Consider the following 22,232-nt stretch of genomic DNA (forward strand, 5'->3'; position numbering starts at 1 on the left):
TTTTTGGGGGGGTGGGGTGGGGGGGGGGTCACTAATATAGACCTGTATATTGGCATGTTCCCACATGACCAAATGAATTATATTTTATGCATTTACTATACTAAATAATACCACAATATATGCCTTAATTCAATCAAGAAAGACTTCAAAAGATGTTTTGATAGTAAAATACATTATATAGTTCAAAAATTGTTGACTTGCCTAATCAATAATTTTGATACTAACTGATCGTTTACTAGCTGATTAGAGTTATACACATATTAAGTAATTTAGATTTAATTACGAGTGAATTATGTATTACCTTGTGTTTGGAATTATTATATAGGGATTAATTATACATCTATTAGTTATTTCACCTTCTATTCAACACAAAATAAAAAATATATGTATTAGTCACGAGAATTTCCAAATTTGACATGAATAATGTATTTCATATCTATATATCAAACATTATATTAGTTATATTAAAATTAATACATAAATAACTTATTTCTTATTTATCTAACAAATGACCCCTAAACGTATTCAAAATGGGAGAAGAAGGATCGAGTGAAACAGATTGATAGGGATTAAATAGAAGTTAAAGTGTGAAATTGCTTGATTATATTCTCAACAATAAAGTCGCAAATAATATAAAATAGAGACTATTTATTCTACAAAATTAGGAATTGTTAGAGACTTATTAGGAATAAAAAATTTTGAAATTAGCTAAGACAAGAGTAATAATATATTTTTTTTGATATATACTAAATGATTACAAGAATAAAATATAATAAGATTGGGTTATTTGGCCTCAAAAAAAGCATCTCAATTACAAGGAATATATAAAGGAGTGAATGGAGAGGGAAACAAAAGGAGAATATAAGAGAAAAAGAAGTGATAAATAATTAATATTGAAAAATAATTAAATTAGTTAATGGTAGTTTATTGAAAAATGTAGTGGTTAAGAAATTTATGTAAAAAATCTTTTTTTTTTCCTTCAAATTATTGCATTAACAATGTATTCACACTTTCCTTTCACTATTACATTAATTCACATAAATTTTTTAAACATTATGAATTCTTATAATAATCTTAGGTTAATAAACAATTATAAATAATTTCATAAAACAATTCATTTACTTCCTAAATATGTTTAGATATATACAAGACAACTTCCATTCACATTTTAATTTGAAAATGCTAATATAATTCCAAATCAATCGTACGTATAATATGTTCTTTATATAAATTATAATATATATTTGAACGGTGGAAAATGGCATTATGTAAGAAAAATTTCATACGTTCTAACTTCTATACTATATATATAATACACACCCAAAAAAATAATTTAAAAATGTGTTTAACAACTTGCCAAAGTACTATTAGAGAGTGCTTATATATTTTGTTTGAATTTGAATTTAAACGAATTTCTTAGCAAGAATAAATTATATATATCTACATTGAATTTTATTGAATCCATAGTCCATATTAGATAAAATTATGAGATTATTATTACAAGAATCGTCAATATTGTATACGCAGAGACAAATTCAAGATTTAAAATTATGAGTTCTTAAAAATATTAAATTCTTGAAGAAAATATTTTTAATATGTGTTTAAGATTAAAAATCAAATTTTACTAAACTATTTTCATTACTTATATATTTGATAAATTTCTCAATATAAATACATAATCATAAAAATTATCGACTTTTCGAAAAATCCACACCCATCGCCCTAGATTCCTAAGCTATAGTACTATGAAATGTGATTAAAACTTTAAAGTACTGTTTTGTAATCCAAGAGAAAAAAAAAGTGTAAAGAAAAAACTTGTAAGCTATATTCGAAAACAAAAACAAAATTAAAAAATTCAACTAAATCCAAAATATCTATATCTATATATATATATATATATATTAATCATAATACTATTTTTAAATAAATAGCGACTAATATGTACTAATGAAATTGAACTCTTTTTTGTTGGAAATTAATTACTATGTGTATTGTGTCACAAGATATGTATGCATGAAATTTTCATATCTCTTACAATAAATTATTTTATATATACTCCCCCGTTCAGAATTGTTTGTCAGGTTGTGCTTATCGAAAGTTAATTTGATTAATTTTGAAAGGTAAATTAGATCGCATTAATTCGATATTTTAAACAAAAAAAGATATTCTAAAACTACACGAAAAATACTATAAATTACAATTTTTTTGCATATTAATATGATGAAAAAATACATCTTAAAATTTTAGTCAATTTTTTTTTTAATTTGACTCTAAAAATAGAAATTATGACAAATAATTTTGCATGGAGAAAATATTACAAAGTGGTTCGAAACATTAAATATGATATTTTAAAATTCGTTGAAATTGATAATTACTAAAATTTATAACTGTCGTTGAACTTGTAGGAGCAAAAAGATACTAGCGGCAGGAATGCTCCCATTTTTTTTTTTATAATACAATAAATTGCGCTTCAATATAATAATTTACGAATTAAAAGAGAGAGGTAAATTATATTAGATAAGTTTCATATAACGAGCTCAATCAAGAAGTACGCAGAGAATTCTATAAATGGATTTATTCATTTTTAATTTTTTATTTGGTGTTTGATTACTATATTGAAACTAGATTAAATTCGAATTAGCATGGAAAATTCCATAGAAGAATAAAACACTCCTTAACAAAAGACGGATCCATATCTAAGATAATTAAAATTTTAAACATATGGGTTAAAACTAAAGAAATATTTATTATTCCATCACAATCCGAAACTTAGTAAGAGATTTCCTAATTAACCAACTTGATTATTTAAATTATGTTTCCACTCAATCTCTAGTTAAGCATGAAACGATACCTAATACCCTATCATTATAGTAAATATTTTTGATAAAAAATTTTTTACTCAACCAACTCGATTATTCGAACGATGCTCCTTATTATTATTTCATACAAAAATTAATAAAAGGGTAAGAAATAGCAATACAACAAAAAATAAAATAAAAAAAAGTTCTTATTATGCTCCATTTATTTCTCCAACTACACACTATTCCATATTTCAAAATTTTATTAATTTCTTTCCATACCAACTTTAATAATTTGAAATTTAAACAGAATGTTTATTCATTATTCATAGCAACCACTCCAGGCCAACTGGCCTACATCACTTTGAAAAAATATAAAAGTAGAAAAAAGTGAGGACTATTATGTCATTTCAATGTTCATGTTAGGTGCATAGAGTTAATAAATAAAAAAATAAAGGACTCTGCGTGAAAAGAAAAAAAAAAGGAATAAAGAAGAAATAATGAGTCAAAGACATGGTAGAGTTCTCGAGAAAGCACCACCAAATAATGTGATGCAATGGACCGTATTATTCGTCTTTTAATTAGAAATTTTGATTTTAAATTTTAAATATATTAAAAAAATTAAGTTTTAGATTCGTGAGGATTGCCTCGAATAAGCTTCTATCGATTTAAATTTATATCAATCAAATTCTAATACTAATCGTTATTGTTTGATTGAATTTATATGAGTTATCGAAGAACAAAATAAGGACTGACCTTATAAATAAAAGAAGCTAATCAATGAACAAATACTTACTCATAAAAAAGAAAATGAGATTTTGAAAAAGCTAAAAATCTCAATCACGAATGAACCCAGATGATTTGAATTTGATATAATTGATTTGAATATAAATACTAATAAAATTTTTTACTTTTTAAAAAATAATCTCGAGAAACAAAAATTAATAAGTAAATTAAATTATTAAATATAAAATTTGAATTAATAAAACTCTAATATAAATATCGAACATTAAATAATTAAAAAAAAATAATCACCCAACCCCTAAAATCCATTAATTATATTTTCACCCCCTGAGTTTTCCTCTCTCCATACCAATTTCACAGTTACCAAGACAAAAAATCAAAATTTTTTACAAAACCCTAGAAATAATAAAAGGAAAAAAAAAGAAAAAAGAAAAGAAGAAGAGAGAGAGAGTCTCTCTCTTTCTTTCTCTCTATTTTTTCTATCAACCAAACAGACCACAAACAGTAGAGAGAGAAACTGAGATTTATAGAGAGAGAAAGTGTGAAGCTTTTGCAGATAAGAATCCTCATCTCTGCTTCCATGGCTTTAACGTTTCATATTTTCCCCTAATTTCTCTTCGGATCTAAAAAATCAAAAAAAAAATCAAAAAAAACTTTTTTTTTTAAATCTTCGGTCATGCGGAGAGGTAGAGCAGCCGCGGCGGCGAGACAAGTTCCGGCGACGGAAGTTCCGGTACCGGCACCGGTGGCCGGAGAACACAACGGATCTGGAGGATCTAAGGAGATAAGGTTCCGTGGAGTTCGAAAGAGACCATGGGGAAGATTTGCAGCAGAGATTAGAGATCCATGGAAGAAAACTAGGGTTTGGTTGGGTACTTTTGATTCTGCTGAAGATGCTGCTCGTGCTTATGATGCAGCAGCTCGTACTCTTCGTGGACCTAAAGCTAAAACTAATTTCCCTTTACCTTCTTCTCATCATCTACCTCCATATCCTCACCATCATCAGTTCAACCAAAGCATCAACCCTAACGATCCCTTTGTTGATTCCCGGTTATACTCTCAGGACCACCCAATAGTTTCACAGAGACCTACTTCAAGCAGCATGAGTAGTACGGTGGAGTCCTTCAGTGGACCACGGCCGCCGCCGCGGCAGCAGACGGCAGCTTCCGTGCCTTCCAGAAAGTATCCCCGGTCACCGCCTGTTGTCCCGGACGATTGCCATAGCGACTGTGACTCGTCGTCTTCTGTCGTTGAAGACGGTGAATGTGATAACGACAACATCGCTTCTTCCTCTTTCAGAAAGCCGTTGCCTTTCGATCTAAACTTACCGGCACCGATGGATGACTTCAGCGCCGACGCATATGCCGATGATCTTCACTGCACAGCACTATGTCTTTGACGAAATGATGGTTTGTGACCCACCTGTCATTTGATACCACTGCTTACCTAGTTTTTTTTTCTTTTTTGGGTGACCGGAAAAAAAAGCAAAAAAAAAAAAAGAAGAGGAAGGAGCCATAGAAGATAAGCTAAACTATGTCTGCTATGAGTCAATCTGTTGTTGTAAGAGTATTCACTTGTTTAATTTAATTCTCATATTTTATATCATGGGATTTCTTGATAGGTGGATGGATCAGTGATGTGAAATTTGTTCTGATTGTGTATCTTAAAACTATATGTGACTTCTCAGCTGAAGGTGCCCTTTGTTGTTCGAAGTCGAATTTATATATATTATCGCTGAAGATTAGAGGGTAACTTGTGTTCTTCCTTTGCTGTTATCACGTGTGTATGATGTTATCTTCAGTCCTTTCAGTTTATGTAACTATTGAGACTGTATCTGATCATATATCAGTTGAGAAGTATTCATATTTTGGGCTACTCGTTTAGTGTTTCTTCGAATAATACTTGTTTGTTTTTCTGTATGAATGTATTTTCATTGCTTTGGAACACTTGTGTTACTGTTTGAGTGTCAAAGAGTTGAACTTTTCTATTGCTTATACTGTGATTGAAATTGGTTATTACTGAATACCAATTTTCTGCTATTTCTCTGAGTATGTGACGCGTAATGATAATCATTTAGTTTTGCCTGAGCGCTTCTGTGTGAATGTAAGCAGTGGTGCTGTAGTAGAGTGGGATGAAGAGATCATATATATACTACAATTTGAAACTTGAGTACTGTGGACTGGAATTTTATTAGTATTTGCCTTGTATAGTATTTTGTCTTGGTTTCTTCACTCGTGTTATTTTCTTAAGCCAAGGGTCTATCAGAAACAGCTTCGCTACCTCCCGACTCCCAAGGTGAGTGTAAGTACATAACTACCTTCCCTAGACACCACTTGTGGGAAGGTGAGTGTAAGTACATAACTACCTTCCCTAGACACCACTTGTGGGACTACATTGGGGGTGTTTTTATAGCTTTGTATGAATATGATGAGCTGCTTCAGGTGCTTCTTTTACCTGAAGATGTGATCTTTTGGTAATCATTTGCAGTTGTTAGTTGTGTTCAGCTTGTAATGTATTGAACTTGCTTGCAATGTTTATTGGTGTAACCATTTTGCATTATATACTGGCGCTTTTACGTTATTTTCTGGTGCATGCTTTACGTGGTAGATACGTTTTCGGAGACCCTGCTTGGACTATTTAGATTGTGTCATTAATATGTGATTTAAGAGATCCTTATTTTGTTAAGTTGATGTCTATAGTTGCTAATACGTTTCTTGTTTTAGGTTTCATTAATGCAGCTACTCGCGTAATATTGAAGTACTTGTACATGTGAGTGTTGTCTAGCATGCTACTCAATGGCTTTTCGTATACGTTATCATTCTACTAGATATTCTTCCTATTATCGGTGAAGAACTTATTTGAATTCTGTTTCTTGCTTATATCCTGTGACTTATTAGTTGTTACCTATTCTCTGGTGTATGTATTTGTAGAATTTTAGGGTTAAAAGTGTTTCTGTGAACAGATTTATACACCACCAATAATGTAATGGAGCCTTAGTGTTCCTACTTTTCCCACATTTTCATGCATTTGCAGCTTTTGTTGTTTTTGTTTCCATGTTGATGGAGTTGTTTGAATGAACATATGCTTGCTTTTTGCCTAGACATACCAGTCAGTTCCATGTTTGCGTTTAATATTGGCTACATTAGTAGGCCAAATATTAGTTTTTGACAGGCTCCAATTGACCTAAAATTTGGTGGATCCATTGGAACCAATCTAGTGACCAATACTCACCATGACTGATATACTTTATTTTGATGTTTTGGCTAGGTGGAAAACGATTAATATATTGTTAACCATATCCTCCCGTTATCGTAGATTTTTGAACCCGAGACTTTTAGTTAAGGTTCGACAGATTAGGTACTATGTATTCCCTTTGGGCTCTGATTTATTTGGTCCATAAGAAAGAAAAGAGCTTTAAAGTTCCAATAAGGATTTCTTTTTTTTTATTTTCGAGATTCCGGTGATGTCTGATTAAGAGTAAAACGATTCTATTCATCCACTATGCATCCTTGTAGGTTCGAAAACGTTAACTAACGTTTGAGCAAATGTAAGTAACAATTAGTGTATACTTTCGTAAAAGTAGCCCTCGTTACTTTTTTTGGCTTGTTTTTAAATAATAGCCACTATTATAGAAGTTCAAATCTTGCGTGCGAATCTCCTCTAATCCATTGAGTAAGAGTTTAAGTGTTCACTTATGTAGAATTCACTTTTCACTTTTTAGCCTTATCTTTAGAAAATAGCCAACTGTTAAAAGTAGGGGTTCGTTTGGTATGAGGATGAGATAAACAAAGTTTCAGTAAATTATTATGAGTAACTAAATACTTTAACTAATAACCAAACATAAAATAAAATAGTCTTATATTTCATTTCAAATAGTGAATATAATAATCTAAAACAAGTCCAAGAGGTGTGTGGGGTGGAAGGAAAATACGTATGACATTTATGCAACTATATATCAAACAAACTCACTCTTTTTTTAAAAAATAAAAATAAAAATGTTTAGATGAATTTTCTTAGTATTTGTTTACTTAATTGACATATGAAATTGAAATTGTCCAAAGTATTAGATAAACTGAAATGATCTGAACCGTCCGATGAAATCTTTGCTGCAAACATATCATTTAGGGAAATAGAGATGTCATTTTTTTTTTTAATTCCTAGTAATAATTATTTATTCTGTCTAATTTTATTTTTCAATATAATGGATCTAAAGAGAAAAAAACAACCTTTGCTTATCTGTACAAGTTAAAAGATTTGATTAATTTTATTCATTGACCCCAATGGTTTTATACCAAGTGTTAACGAAATTATTGACCATCACTTTCCATAAAAATATTTTAATTAATCCCTTGAATATTTATCAATTTCTTGCTCAACAAATGTACATCAGACATCAAAAATAATAATATATTTAATGTAATTTTATAAATAAATTATAATAAAAAATAAATATGTGTAATTTTATTCATATATTTCTAACAAGTTATTGACTAAAAAAAGAAAAATTATTTGAAAAAAAAATAGCAATAAAAAGTCGACACCACATGTGGTTAAAATAAGAAGTTGGCTATCTGATTAATTGAATTATTTGCCTGTAGACACAAGACACATGTACCAGCTGCAACGTATAATGCGATGTTGTCTCCTGGACCATTCGATTTTTCCGTTCGAATTTTTCAAAAATATTGTTAAGCTCTACTCGTATTGAATTCTTTAAAATTACAAAGACTTTTAATAAATCAACATGTTATCTTCTTTAGTCATTTGATTTCTTTATGTCACTCATGTTTTTAAAAATTAATATTATACTCATAACGATGATTCAAAAGTATACAACTAAATATTATTTGACATCAAAGGCGGAGCGCAATACCTTAATCACATCACGAAACCACCTTCATCTGGTATGAAGAAGTGTCAGTATTTGTATATATATTTATCAAATCAAAATTTAATCTATATATACAATAATTTTATGACAAAATAATGTCGCTTGGTACTGTTTTTATTTTTGATGTTGCCAAGCATTATAAAATTTGTTTTAACATTTAAATAGCAATTATATGTAGTTAATTTGTAACTTGAAAATATAACAAAAATATATAAATTATAAGTGTATAAACATTACGTAGAGTATAAATACTTGCGTATACAAGATTTCACGCATTACCATAAGTAGAATTTGGTATAATTAATTTTGATTAAGCTTTTATTTTTATCTGAAATTGATATTTATCTTGTATAATAATTCAAACTAAAAAAGGTGTATTCACCAACTAAAGTGTATTATAAGGATTAATTATTTTAAATGTTTGAATCTTAATTAATTAACCAAAATCACAATAACATAAATCTCCTTGGCAAGTGTGTTTTTGCCTAAGATGTGTTGATTTTTTTATAAAATATTTTTCCCACATATAAAATATTTGATAGTATTAACTAAGCTAATATGAAAATAAAACATAAATTAAACAGTATTTATTTAATTAAAATACTTACTTGATATATATATTTTCTTAGACTTGGATCCAAATTAGGTGGTTTGGCAACACCAAAAAAAGAAAAAAGAAAAGAAAAGAAAGAGAATAAAGACAAGTAAACACTTCATTTGTGTACTTATATTTACTTTTAATCGATATGAATTGAGATGAAATAATTAAACTTTTTTAATTTTTAATTAAAAATTTTGAGATTGAGTAATTATTACTAACAATTTTTTCTTTGTTTGAAATACTAACCATAAGAGTGGATTTACCATAGTCGAATTTGAATTTAATCTGAATTTGATTGTTTACTATTAAAACATTAAATAATGAATATTCGTGGCATTATGTTGGAGTTTTTAATACTTTACTTTAACTTAGATTTATAGATTAATTAATAATTAATAAAATAATATTGATGTTTTTTTTTTGTGGTCAGGAATACTCTAGGCTCTAAAGCATGTGGCTAAAGACGTGACAAACCTAAACTTTAGTTTTGTAAAGAATATTATCCCATAATTTATAAATAAATTATGAATTAAAAGAATCAAGAGCAATAATGGTGCAAGGAAGCAAAATAATTTGTCATCATCCAAAAAAAAAGAAAGAAAAAAGAAACAGCTATAATTATGAATATTTTATTTTAATTTTGTGGCATGCAATTGACAATTATCATTGTAAGAATTAAAGATTAAATATATTATACATTTATCACTAAAAAAGCATACACAAAAAAAAAAATCAACTATTGTTAAAAAGAGTTAAAAATATCTACCTATTTTTATATACTATGTAATTATTTATATCTTCATCGCTACTAACTTAAATATACATAATTGAATGAATTCTTTCAAATCAACTAAAATCATTCGATTTTATGTGAGATCACCTGGTTTTCTCTTTTAGTCTGATCCAAAATTTAAATCTTCGTTAATTATATTTTATAATTTAAATAAATATAACAAAAAATTAAAAACGATAGTTAAAATAAAATAATAATAAAATATTCCTCCGTGATTATAGGTGATTGACGACTCCGTTACGTCTTTAAGCGCCAGTTGTGTTTTTTTTTAGCTTAAAGTTCCGTTGACTTAACTATCACAAAATATTTAATTTTCCTAATCTGAAAATGACGTGTTTGGCAAACATATTATTATTTGTTTAATTTATTTGTCTTATTTATTTTTAAAAAAATTAAACATTTCATTTTTTCACGTATATTTTTAAGATTATATGATTCAAAAGTTTCAATTACTTTCTTAAATTATGTGTTAAGTTAATATAAAACGGATAAAATAAAACGGAATAGGTAGTATTTGTACAAAAGAAGCACAATCATAAGATTTTTGAACATAAAATTTGTTTTGTCACCATTTAGATAGTTCCAAATAATGGAGGTTGATTGGAACATGGAAGAATCGAGAAGAAAATTGTGTTTCCATTCGATATTCGTATTAAAGTTTAAACTATTTAAAATTTTTGTTATGTAAATTCTCATTCGAAAGAAAAGTTTTTTATAATTTTTTTTATACTTCAATACTCCTTTGCCACTTTATTTATTCCCGGCTCTCATAAAACAAAATGTAAACAATAGTCTAATGTTTTTTTAATTTCAATTACTTTCACAATCATAATTTTTATTGACAAAATCAAAACTAATTCAAATTCAAAAGCAATTGTAAGACGATCTCTTCTTTTCAAATAGTATTCCCTTTATTTTAAAAAGAATGATTCTATTTTCTTTTTAGTCTATTTAAAAAAGAATGATTTTTTTTTCTATTTGGGAATACTTTAATTTTAATTTTTCACGTGGCATTTTTAAGACCACAAAAAATGACATTTTGATATATTTGACATAATTTTAATTTAAAATTACAAGATTAAAAAGTTTTTTTTTCTTTTTTTTAAACTTCCAAGTTGAACTAGGTCATTTTTTTTTAAACGGAGGAAGTATTATCGTGACATCTTTTATAGCAAGCGTATTAATATAGGAGAATTAAATCAATAAATGCAAAATGAAAAGACTCTTTAAAACCTTTGATAAATATCTAATAAGAAGTAGTATTTACAAATTGCACAACTTATACATACTTTTTCTGTTTGAAATTATTTCTCATAATTTTTATTTTTAGAGTTAAATTATAAAAAATTTTGACTAACATTTTCAGATGTATTTTTTCATTATATTAATATGCAAAAAATTGCAATTTTTTTGTTTAAAATATCACATTAACGTGATCTAATTTAATTTTAAAAATTAGTCAAATTAACTTTTAAAAAACGCAACATTACAAAAAATTCCGATCAAAGAGAATAATTATATAATAGAAATTAAAATTCTTTAATTTCAATGACAATTTTTTCTTAAAAATTTTGACTCGACCTCTGTTTGACGTGTTCTTGGGGAATCAAGCCAAAATCCCCAAACAAAACAACTAGTGCAAACATGATCTTTCATTTCAGCTAAGCTGTATTACTCTGTATTTTTTCACATCAACATTACCCCACCACATGTATATAAACCTTTCTCTTCCAATAATCAAACTCCATTAGACCTCACAAGACCCACAAATCCCGGTACTCTATAATAATATCTCTCCAATTTCATCAAACAAAAAATAATTTTTCTGCAATTTCATCAAACACCTACAAAAAAAAAAAAGTTAAACTTTTTCCATTTTTATCGAACACCCAGAAAAAAAAATTGAAACTTTTTCCATTTTTCATCAAATACCCAGAAAAAAGATTTAAACTTTCTGCAATTTCATCAAAAACCCAAGAAAAAAATTTGATTTTTTTTTCAATGGGTGATGAAAGTAAAGGCGAAAGCCAATCTTTACTGAACAAGAAGAGTATATTATATGCACGTAGTAAATCACATGCTTACGATGAATTGCGTGTATTTAGGAGATGGTTGAAGTGGATGTGTGTGGATCAATCTGATACATTATCTACTGTTTTGTCTTGGTTTGTTTTTATAATATTTGTAATTGTTGTTCCATGTTTGTCCCATTTTTTATTGGCTTGTGCAGATTGTGATGCTAATCATGATAGACCTTATGATAATGTTGTTCAGTTGTCTCTTAGTGGTGTTGCAGCTCTCTCTTTTATTTGTCTTACTGGATTTGTGAAGAAATTTGGGCTTCGTAGGTTCTTGTTTCTTGATAAGCTTTGTGATGAAAGTGAGACTGTAAGGAAATGCTATATGGAAGAGCTCAATGTGAGTTTATCTCTTTCTTTTATGTCTTTTTGGTTTCCCATATTTTTTTTATGTATATAAAGTTGAACCCCTTTTAATTCTTCATGTGGTTGTGTCTTTTATGTTATATTATGAATCTCGTTAGTGAAAATCTTTGTTCTTTTTTAAATTTTGAATCTTGTTAGTGAAAATCATGGTTCTGCCACCGGTGGTATGGGTTTCTAGTCCGATTAGGATTCGTGTTGTGTAAGGAGTATTAAAGAGGAAAGTGTTGAACTCGAGACTTCTAGTTGAGTCTGATGAGATTATATTGATCCATCACAGTCTTTGGTGGTTCTTTGTTTGCTTAATATCAGTCAAAATTAGCTGACTTGTTTGTGTAAATTTGATGATCTTTTTGTTTGTTACACTCTATATTATTGCTGGAATTACTATCTTTTTATTATGGAATTTTGTTCAGATTTTGTGAATCAGATTATGAATATGTTTGATGAATGGACAGTCTAAAACTCAGAGGATTCCCCTGTTTCAGTATTTAATGATTGAATTTTGTATCTTTTTACAAAGAAATGTCATGATATGTTCATCACAAGTTGGTTTCTATGTTGAAATTGGTTATTGGTGTGGAATTGTGTATCGAACTGCAGGATGTAATGTAACGATAATCTTTTTGCTCGATATGCAGAGATCATTGAAGATCCTATTCATTTTTGTCCTGCCATGTTTTGCTGCTGAAAGCATATATAAGATTTGGTGGTACAGTTCAGGTGGAACTCAAATCCCCTTTTTAGGCAATGTCATTGTGAGTGATGTTGTCGCGTGCCTTCTAGAGCTGAGCTCATGGCTTTACAGAACGACCGTGTTTTTCCTAGTGTGTGTCCTGTTTCGCTTGATTTGTTACCTTCAGATTCTCCGATTGAGAGATTTTGCTCAAATCTTCCATATTGATTCTGATGTTGAGACAGTGTTGAGAGAGCACCTTAGAATCAGGAGGCATTTGCGGATCATTAGCCATAGGTACCGTATATTTATCTTGTTGGCATTGATATTTGTCACAGCAAGTCAATTTGCGTCCCTTCTCATGACTACGCGATCAACTGCTGATCTTCATATCTACAAGAGTGGTGAACTCGCGGTATGGCTTCTCATCAGCTATCTTATTTGTCAAATATAATCTTGTGTTTCGTTTTTCAATTTGTTTCAATGAAATACCTTGCATTTCTTTGCTTGACTGCCTCTTTAATGAACTAAAACAAATTGGATTTACAGTAACACTTGTCATTGATCACATATTCTTTTGATAGTATACCGTAATTTATGCAATACTACTTCACTGTCCAAGCATTTCCAACAAGAGACAAACATGCTAAAATTATAACAAATTACGATTTTTAATCCTAGACGTATACTCTCTTGTGTGGGATGTTGCACAGTTTGTAATATTGATAAAGTGAAAATAATAAGGAGATTTTAAGGGTAATGCCTTGGGACAGTTCGGACATGATCTAGCAATGGCACTGCAGAGCCAATTTTAAGCTACGCAGTGCTATAATCAACCGGCAAATGACACTGTTGAGCCAGATTTGGCTATGAATCGTTAGAATCTCCCTATTAGACTAACGGAAGTTCAACTGCTTCAAATTCTCTCTTTACTATGTCCTTAAAGTTAACAGAAATATGAAATTAAGAAGATGGCTTATATTTAGTTTAGTAAGTGTAAAACTTACGGTTATTGTTATTTCTTGAAGTCAAATTCGAAAAGACGTGTTTGTTCAGGAAAGCTACGATTCCTCAACACTCTTTTTACCTATCTTTCCTTGGATCATTTTTTAAATGCTGGTACTCCTCTGACTAGACGTAAACGTCTTCTTCTTGATATGCAGCTATGCTCTCTGAGTCTACTTGCCGGGCTGTTGATACTGTTGAGAAGTGCAGTCAGAATTACCCATAAGGCACAAGCTGTTACATGCTTGGCGGCTAAGTGGCACGTGTGTGCAACAATAGACTCTTTTGAAGCAGTTGAGGGTGAAACTCCTCCAATTTCTCAAATAGCCAGCAACCAAGTTTTCCCTGTGACTTCCGAAGGGTCGTCTGATGCTGATGATGTTGGAGATGAGGAAGATGAGCTCGACAACACGAAATTCGTCCACTCATATGCATATAGCACAATTTCATTCCAGAAAAGGCAGGCACTAGGTATGCTGGTTTCACTTTTTATTTAATCCCCAGTATTTTCAAATGCAAAGAGAACAAAAAAGAACAAGGGTACGTAGGACTTGAAAACTAAAACAAGTGGTGAAACGTACACCTCTTCGATATGATGTGTACAATATGCGAGGTTAAAGATTGTATACATCTACTACATATGATGGTCAGACTCTTAAAAAATGCTATGTTGCTCAGACTTTTAGCTTATATTGCTTGGACTCTTCAAAAATCCCACCAAACCTAGTGCATTTTAGGAGGAATCCGACATAGTTGCAACAACCTTTTTGGAGTTCTAAGAAACAATTATTTCAATATTATTCCGACTCCTCAATTGTGAGATTCAAATAAGCAACCGATTTTCTTATTAGTATCACTTTTACGTCCTTGTTAGAAGCGAAACACACGCATGGATCATTCACCCATAAACAATGTTGCTGGGACTCTTGAAAAATGTTGACAGTTGAGTGCAGGATCCTCCAACACTAGTGTTCTTTTTCAAGGATCTGACATAGGTGCGCCAGTGCAACAACATTTTAGGAGAGTCCAAGCATCATAGCTCATAAAGCGATAACCTCTCCCTTCCCATTACTTCATGCTTTAAGCGACAAAGTGATAGCTTTAAACTACATTGTTCATCCCTTCCTTTGAGAAATGCGCGATACTATTAATAAGATTCTTTATTACGTGTATAATTCGGATCGACTAACTATAGTTTTTGCTTTTACAGTGACATATTTTGAGCATAACAGAGCAGGAATCACTCTATATGGCTTTATGCTGGATAGATCATATCTTCACACTATTTTTGGTATGGAACTAGCTCTGGTCCTCTGGTTGCTTGGAAAAACTATTGCTTCCATTGCTTGAATCATTGGGTATTGATCATTGTTACGTTCCTCGGACTCTTCAATAATGATGCTGCACTTGTGTCTGATCCTTCAAAAACAGACTACTTTTAGATGATTCGACACGCATCCGACATTTTCGAAGAGTTTGATCAACTTTTGGTTGAATTGAGAAGGGTTCTGTTATTGCTTGTGCTATTGTTTAGAGTGTAATATATTATATATTCAATCAGAAATTAAGATGTTTGTGTGGAATATGAGGGTGAATATGTATAGAGCTATTTTGTTTATTCAATTTTGTATTATATTATACTGGATCTATAAGAGGTAAAATGATGTTATTTACTTGTATATTTTTTCTTTCTCCTGTTTATGATCTGATCTTCATTTTTCTTTTGGCGTTTTCCTAATCTAATATTGAAAAGAGCTTAACTTATATACACCTGACAAATACCGATGATAGAGATTTTTACATCATCAAGTCATTGAAAAGACAATGGCCCAAAAGGATTCAACATATACAAGTAAGGTTTTTAAAAAGTATAGAATCAAAAAAGTAATACTCCCTCCGTTTAAAAAAAAATGACCTCATTACCTTTTTAAGTCGGTTTAAGAAAAATGACTTCGTTCTTTTTTTGGTAACATCAGCTCTCTACGTGGCATATTTAAGGCCACAAAATCAAAGGACAATTACATTTGATTTTAACTTTAATTTAGGATCATAAGATTCAAAAGTCTTCTTTATATTCTTAAACTCCGTGCAAAATCAAACCAGGTCATTTTTTGTGAAACGAAGGGAATAATGAAAGTGAAGAAATCACGGTCAAATATTATAAGAAGTATGATAATATTATAAAATTGTGTGATAATCGAAATGAAAAAGGATCATAAATACTCCACGTGGACGGACATTTCGATGAGATGGATATCACGTGGCATGCCACCTCAGCATTAGAGTAAGTAAAATTATGGTAACAGTTATAAATGGCTTTGGCCCAATGGGCTTTTGCTGTGTAAACTGTCACTTTGTTGAGTACTAATTAAGTGATCTGTGTTAATAGTTAAGCAAATAAGGTAGATCTTGCAGGCATTTGAAGAAGAAGAAGAAATAATTAAAGAATTTAAAAATGGAGTTTGATACAAGCCCCATTAATCGATGTTCAAAAGAACACGAGAAGATCTATCAACAATGGTTCAATTTTGCTGATTCTGGTAAAAAAGATTGTTTTTTTTAAAGTGTTTTTGTTCAAATGAGAGCAAAAAGAAATGATTTTTGAATAATGGGGTTGTTAATTTGTTACAGATGGAGATGGACGTCTTACTGGTGGAGATGCCATCAAGTTCTTTGCCATGTCCAATTTGCCTCGACCTGAACTCAAGCAGGTTCTTTTCTATCTTTTCATGTTTGTCAGTGCTTGAATAGTGAGAAATTCATTGAGTACAAAACTTTGAATTTCTTTTAGTTTGATTATTTGATGTCCAGTACTGCTATACTCTATTTTTACAATGTTAATGTTCAGACCAACTTACCCGCACCTCGACTATCCTCATGGTAATTTGCTACCAGTGTCGGAGCCAGGAATTGAAATAGGGGGATTCAACAACTTTCATTTTTTTTATACATAGTATAATTGAACCTTCTTGCACCCTTTTGCTCCGCCCTTACTATCCGTCACTAGCAGATATCAGGTAACTTTGTCCAACAAGGTTTAGACAGATGTAAGGAAATTACATAGCATTTCTGCTGGGATTTGAAGAAGTATGTTGAACAAGTTATTCATCTTTTGGTATTTGTATATGAGGATAAGTTATCAACTAGTGAGCTTCTAGGTGCTCATGTAGTAAAGATAGTTTTCAGTTCTTCTTCGAATCAGTTCAAGTACTATGCATAGTAGCTATAGTTGAAAGCTGACAGACAGAGCTGATTTTTGTGTATTGTTGTTCCCAATTCATGGATATTTTAAGCACTTAGACTTGCGTGGTGCTGATAAATATCTTCTGAAGTAGGATGCTGGATTCTGTTATGTGATTCTTAAGGCCTGTGGTTCATTGGATGTGTATATGTACGGACGTTATACTAGTAGCTTGTGACCTCTTTCAACAATTTTCTTTACTGATTAAAACAAAATCAGTTTGACCTCTTAAATTTGTGGTTTCCTCCCAGTTTTGACAAGTCATTTCCACTGCTTAAAATTATTTCAACAATTTGTTTCATTTCTCTTCTTTTCCTAAGGTGTGGGCAATTGCAGATTCCAAACGACAAGGGTTTCTCAATTTTAGAGATTTTGTTGTTGGAATGCAGGTACTACTTTTTTCCATGCTCTCATTTCAGTTTTTCTTTCGGTTGTTAATTCTAATCCATCTGAAAAAGAGATCTTTCTTTGCTTTTCGTTATGTAGTTGGTCGCTTTGGCGCAAGCTGGCCATGCAGTAACCAGTGATCTTTTAAATGCTGATGGTAACTTACACAGTTTCAAGTTTTAAATTTTATAACGTGTTCTAGCTATGTTTTTATTCACAAAAAAAATGACTTCTGCCTTGTATTACTTTCTATAACGTAAAACATTCTTCTCATATACTGATTTTACACATACGAAATCTATTGCAGTTGACTTCGAAAATTTGCCACCTCCTGCGATGGAAGGTCTGGATGTTCTTCTTGCTGTAAGTGTGCTAGATTCACCTTCTACCTTATTTTTCATTTAACATTGAACTGTTACCTTATTTATATTAGTATTTTGAAAACAGAAGAAGAAGCTGATGCCTAAAAGCGAACAGGATCAGAATGGTAATATACCTCATTTTATACAAGTAGTTATTCTATTTTTACTTTCCTTATATTCTTGGAGTGTGGAGAAAGGAGGTAGATGGTATGGTTGCATCTAACTTATTGATTGGAGAAGCAGGCAGTGCTCCTGTCCCGGCTGCACCAACAACTAGTTGGTTTTCATCATCAAAATCTTCAAAGAAGGTATGCCGGCTTTGTCAAAACTTGCATTTTCAGATGACTGAACACCGTTCGAAGTGTTATATATGCTATACAACCTCCACAAGCTCCAGTTACATGCTCAGATTCTGCATGTGGTGTTTCTCTATCGAACTAAGTTGTCTAGAAGTAATTTTGTCCTTGTCCATCAGTATGCAGTTGCTTGATTATATTTATTAGAGTATTGGTTGAAATTATTGCATGGGATTTTCCTATCCCCAAATTTCCCAAGCACATCCTACGACAGTTTACGGCATGTTAATGCTTAATTCTTTGTTCGCTCCTGATACTTGGCTCCTGTCATCTACCTGCAGATCTCTTTAACCTCCGTCACATCAATAGTTGATGGACTGAAGAAGTTGTACATCCAAAAACTAAAGCCGCTAGAAGTCGCATATCACTTTAATGATTTTGTCTCTCCTTTGTTGGTAGGTGGTGCATTTTCCTTCAGTTATTCTTCCTTTATATTGGTAGGGGAATATATTGATAAATAAACAGCTGAGGTGCTATGGATATGTGCTGTGCATAATAGACGAATAGTGATTTTGATGCCAAGCCGATGGTGATGCTTTTGGGTCAATACTCCACTGGCAAAACAACATTCATTAAACATTTACTCAAAATGAGTTATCCAGGTTAGCTAAAACTCCTTTTTGCTTGTGTATGTGTCTTGTTCTTGTATTCAAGAGGCTCTTGTTTACATTTTTGCATCCCGTATGTCTGTCTATAGGTGCTCACATTGGACCAGAGCCTACAACAGACAGATTTGTAGTTGTCATGGTACGTTACCATTTCTTAACTCTTACTAATCACTACGGTATATTATACTCTTCTGTTACAGTCTACCATATATGTTTCTATTTACCATGCTAAGGATCTTACTGTCTGATGCTTTTTCGCGATAGTTTCACCAATGTGATACATGCTTGCTAATACTTTTCTCAAAACTTGCTGCATATTGAATCTTTTGTTAGATTGGTGTTCACTTTTAATTGTGTTTTACAGAATGGACCTGATGAAAGAAGTATTCCAGGAAACACAATTGCTGTTCAAGCAGATATGCCATTCAGCGGTCTGACAACTTTTGGAACTGCGTTTTTGTCAAAGTTTGAGTGTTCTCAAATGGCGCATCCTGTGAGTTATTGATCAATTTACTTATCAAAAAAACCTTTAACAAAACTATGAACACTTTCAACTCCTTTTTACCCTGAATTTTCCCTCTCTCATGTTAAAAAAAAAGTTGTTGGAGCATTTTACATTGGTGGACACGCCTGGAGTTTTATCCGGGGAAAAGCAGAGAACACAAAGGAGCTATGACTTTACTGGCGTGACTTCCTGGTTTGCTGCCAAGTGCGATCTCATCCTTCTATTGTTTGATCCTCACAAGCTTGATATAAGTGATGAATTCAAACGTGTCATTGCTTCTCTTCGAGGCCATGATGATAAGATACGTGTGGTTCTGAACAAAGCTGACCAAGTTGATACTCAACAAGTAAAGCAATTTTCTTTCATCATTTACGTTTTTCACCTCTTTCTAGACTATGCTGCGAGGTAAATTCATCAGCTGGTTTCAATTGCAGCTAATGAGGGTTTATGGAGCATTAATGTGGTCTTTGGGGAAAGTTCTAAATACTCCTGAGGTCGCTCGCGTCTACATTGGGTATGATCTTTATATTTTTCCAGTTAGTCAATACTTGATTTAAATGGGTTTAGCCAACTAAATGTAATTGCATTGCACCTAAGCGATAGTTTGAGGAAGAGAATAGCTCTCTGACCTGATGGATTCGGAACATGGTGAACTCCTTCTCAATGTTGATAACTTTTTGTAAATTTTAATGGATACCAAGTCTAGATCAATCACTGGGATGTTTAGGACTCAGAAGTATACACCTTATGGGACGTCACATTTAATCAGTAGATGCTATCTTGTGTTTAAGACAATTTCCCACCCCATTTTGTCGCTCCTCTCTCTAATGCTTAAGTCAGATGTAATATGGCCACTGGAAAGTAAATATCTAATATGCATGTTCATTTCAGATAATGTCTTCAAGTAATTATATTGATGATTCAGTTTAGATATCGTATGCCTAAAACTTCATTTTCCTTTTTAGAGTTTTACATTTTTCGTTAACTCTGGTGTTTCTCTTGCATAGATCATTTAATGACAAACCAATGAGAGAAGCTGCAGCAGGGCCACTTGGGAAAGAACTGTTTGAAAAGGAGCAAGATGATCTCCTTACAGACTTGAAAAACATACCAAAGAAGGCTTGTGATCGTCGCGTAAATCCACAATCTTAACTGAGTCTTTATATAATCGCTCATATACTCTACTCAAACTATACTTGAAACAAGGACTGACAAGCATGTTTTATCGTGTACAGATCAATGAATTTGTAAAACGTGCTAGAGCTGCCAAGATACATGCTTACATAATCAGTCATCTCAGAAAAGAGATGCCTGCTATGATAGGCAAAGCCAAGACTCAACAGAGACTCATCGATGAATTGGAGAACGAATTTGGAAAGGTATTCACTCTCTCATTACCACACTTACATATGCACTAAACTGTCATACATATGCCCGCTACATACATATAAACTCCATCCGCTTCAATTTGTTGTCTTACTTCCCTTTGTAGTCCGTTTCAAAAAAGAACGTCAGAACGTGTCTTTCCTTCTTTTTTTGGCAACTCTCTAACTTCAACTTTCCACGTGGCATGTTTAAAACCACAAGATTAAAAGACTTTTTGGTACATCCTACATATCTTTAGTTTAAGATTACAAGATTCAAAGTCTTCTTTACTTTCTTAAACTCCATTTAAGTCAAAACTAGCAAACAGATTGAAACGGAGGGAGTAATTTCTGTATTGATTACTAGTCTTGTGTGTTAATGCCCAACTCATCCAAACAGGTTCAAAGGGAATTCCATCTGCCTGCTGGAGATTTTCCAAATGTCGAACACTTCAGGGAAGTTCTCGGTGGCTATAGCTTTGACAGATTCGAGAAGTTGAAGCCAAAAATGATACAAGATGTTGACGATATGCTTGGTTATGACATCCCTGAACTTCTCAAGAATTTCAGGAATCCTTATGACTAATCGCGATCTAGAGCTGGTAGAATTTGAAGTTTATTACTGCCTGAATCTGGTTTGTTATATCCTGTAACCTTATTCCTTTTTTGGTCTCACGTTGAGAATTTCTGCATTCAACAAAATTTGGGTTCAACAAGGATTAATGAACACATACTATCAGCTGGCAATTATGGTGGCACATATAAACATATTTTCTTCAGAATTTTGAATACATGAAGATCTTTATTTCTGTGTTGGCATGATTTCAATATAAAAACCAAAGACAAAATGTGCAATAATTAATTATATTATGTGATATGTGATTTTAGCATATGTAAAAACACTCATGTATTCATTGAATGGTGCAAACATCACTGGTATGAAGTGGACTCATAATGTAAAGATCATATAGATTCCCAGGGCTGTAACATGGTGCTGGTTGTGAGTTTTTTAGGTTGTAATACTACTACTTAAATTTATCAGTAAATTTTATTTAGACATTCGAATTATCACTTGTTTCAATTGAAAATACCAGAAAGTGTTCCTATTTGATACTTTCAATACAAACTTTTGAAAAAACCTTTCTTGTGTGTTCTCAAACATCTATTAGATAGACATACATCATTTCTTTTAATTATGCACATCAACATCAATTGGACAAACATGATGTTTTAAGTCTTCTTTTTTATAACGGTTATGACTTATCCAGCTAGCACGCAGTTTAATTCCAAGAATACCTTACCAGTTATAAGTATCAAACAACTCTGTCTACCAAGGCTAGAAGAGATGACAAGAAATGACTTAGTATTTTTCTCAGTTGAGAATTGAATCTGAGATCTCATGATGCTCAAATCACGTCATTAATATTTTTGTCTACCAATTATTTGATGGATGCGATTGT

General features: G+C 31.5%; 3 protein-coding genes across 4 annotated transcripts; all 3 read left to right on the plus strand.

Annotated features, from left to right (window-relative positions):
* Nucleotides 1–3,826: 3,826 nt before the first annotated feature.
* Nucleotides 3,827–5,417, plus strand: LOC107026255 (ethylene-responsive transcription factor 3-like). The gene has a single exon (XM_015227158.2). The coding sequence runs from the start codon at nt 4,219–4,221 to the stop codon at nt 4,939–4,941; it is 723 nt and encodes a 240-aa protein (XP_015082644.1). The 5' UTR covers nt 3,827–4,218; the 3' UTR covers nt 4,942–5,417.
* A 6,104-nt stretch (nt 5,418–11,521) lies between these two features.
* On the plus strand, nt 11,522–15,630 carry LOC107026216. Its single transcript, XM_015227106.2, has 4 exons — nt 11,522–12,245; nt 12,910–13,359; nt 14,108–14,420; nt 15,160–15,630. The coding sequence occupies exons 1-4, from the start codon at nt 11,829–11,831 to the stop codon at nt 15,297–15,299; spliced, it is 1,320 nt and encodes a 439-aa protein (XP_015082592.1). The 5' UTR covers nt 11,522–11,828; the 3' UTR covers nt 15,300–15,630.
* A 669-nt stretch (nt 15,631–16,299) lies between these two features.
* On the plus strand, nt 16,300–21,579 carry LOC107026567 (EH domain-containing protein 1-like). 2 transcript variants are annotated; one of them, XM_015227581.2, is made up of 16 exons: nt 16,300–16,489; nt 16,581–16,660; nt 17,511–17,579; nt 17,677–17,734; nt 17,885–17,940; nt 18,025–18,064; nt 18,183–18,247; nt 18,577–18,690; nt 18,795–18,897; nt 18,993–19,042; nt 19,268–19,396; nt 19,503–19,754; nt 19,843–19,922; nt 20,416–20,542; nt 20,644–20,787; nt 21,173–21,579. In XM_015227581.2, the coding sequence occupies exons 1-16, from the start codon at nt 16,405–16,407 to the stop codon at nt 21,356–21,358; spliced, it is 1,638 nt and encodes a 545-aa protein (XP_015083067.1). In that variant the 5' UTR covers nt 16,300–16,404; the 3' UTR covers nt 21,359–21,579. The 2 variants fall into 2 exon arrangements, with proteins under 2 accessions (XP_015083067.1, XP_027774456.1); XM_027918655.1 differs by lacking the exon at nt 16,300–16,489 and having other exon boundaries at nt 17,527–17,579; nt 21,173–21,358.
* Nucleotides 21,580–22,232: the final 653 nt, after the last annotated feature.

The sequence above is a fragment of the Solanum pennellii genome, chromosome 7, assembly GCF_001406875.1.
Source record: "Solanum pennellii chromosome 7, SPENNV200".
Classification (NCBI taxonomy): Eukaryota; Viridiplantae; Streptophyta; class Magnoliopsida; order Solanales; family Solanaceae; genus Solanum; species Solanum pennellii.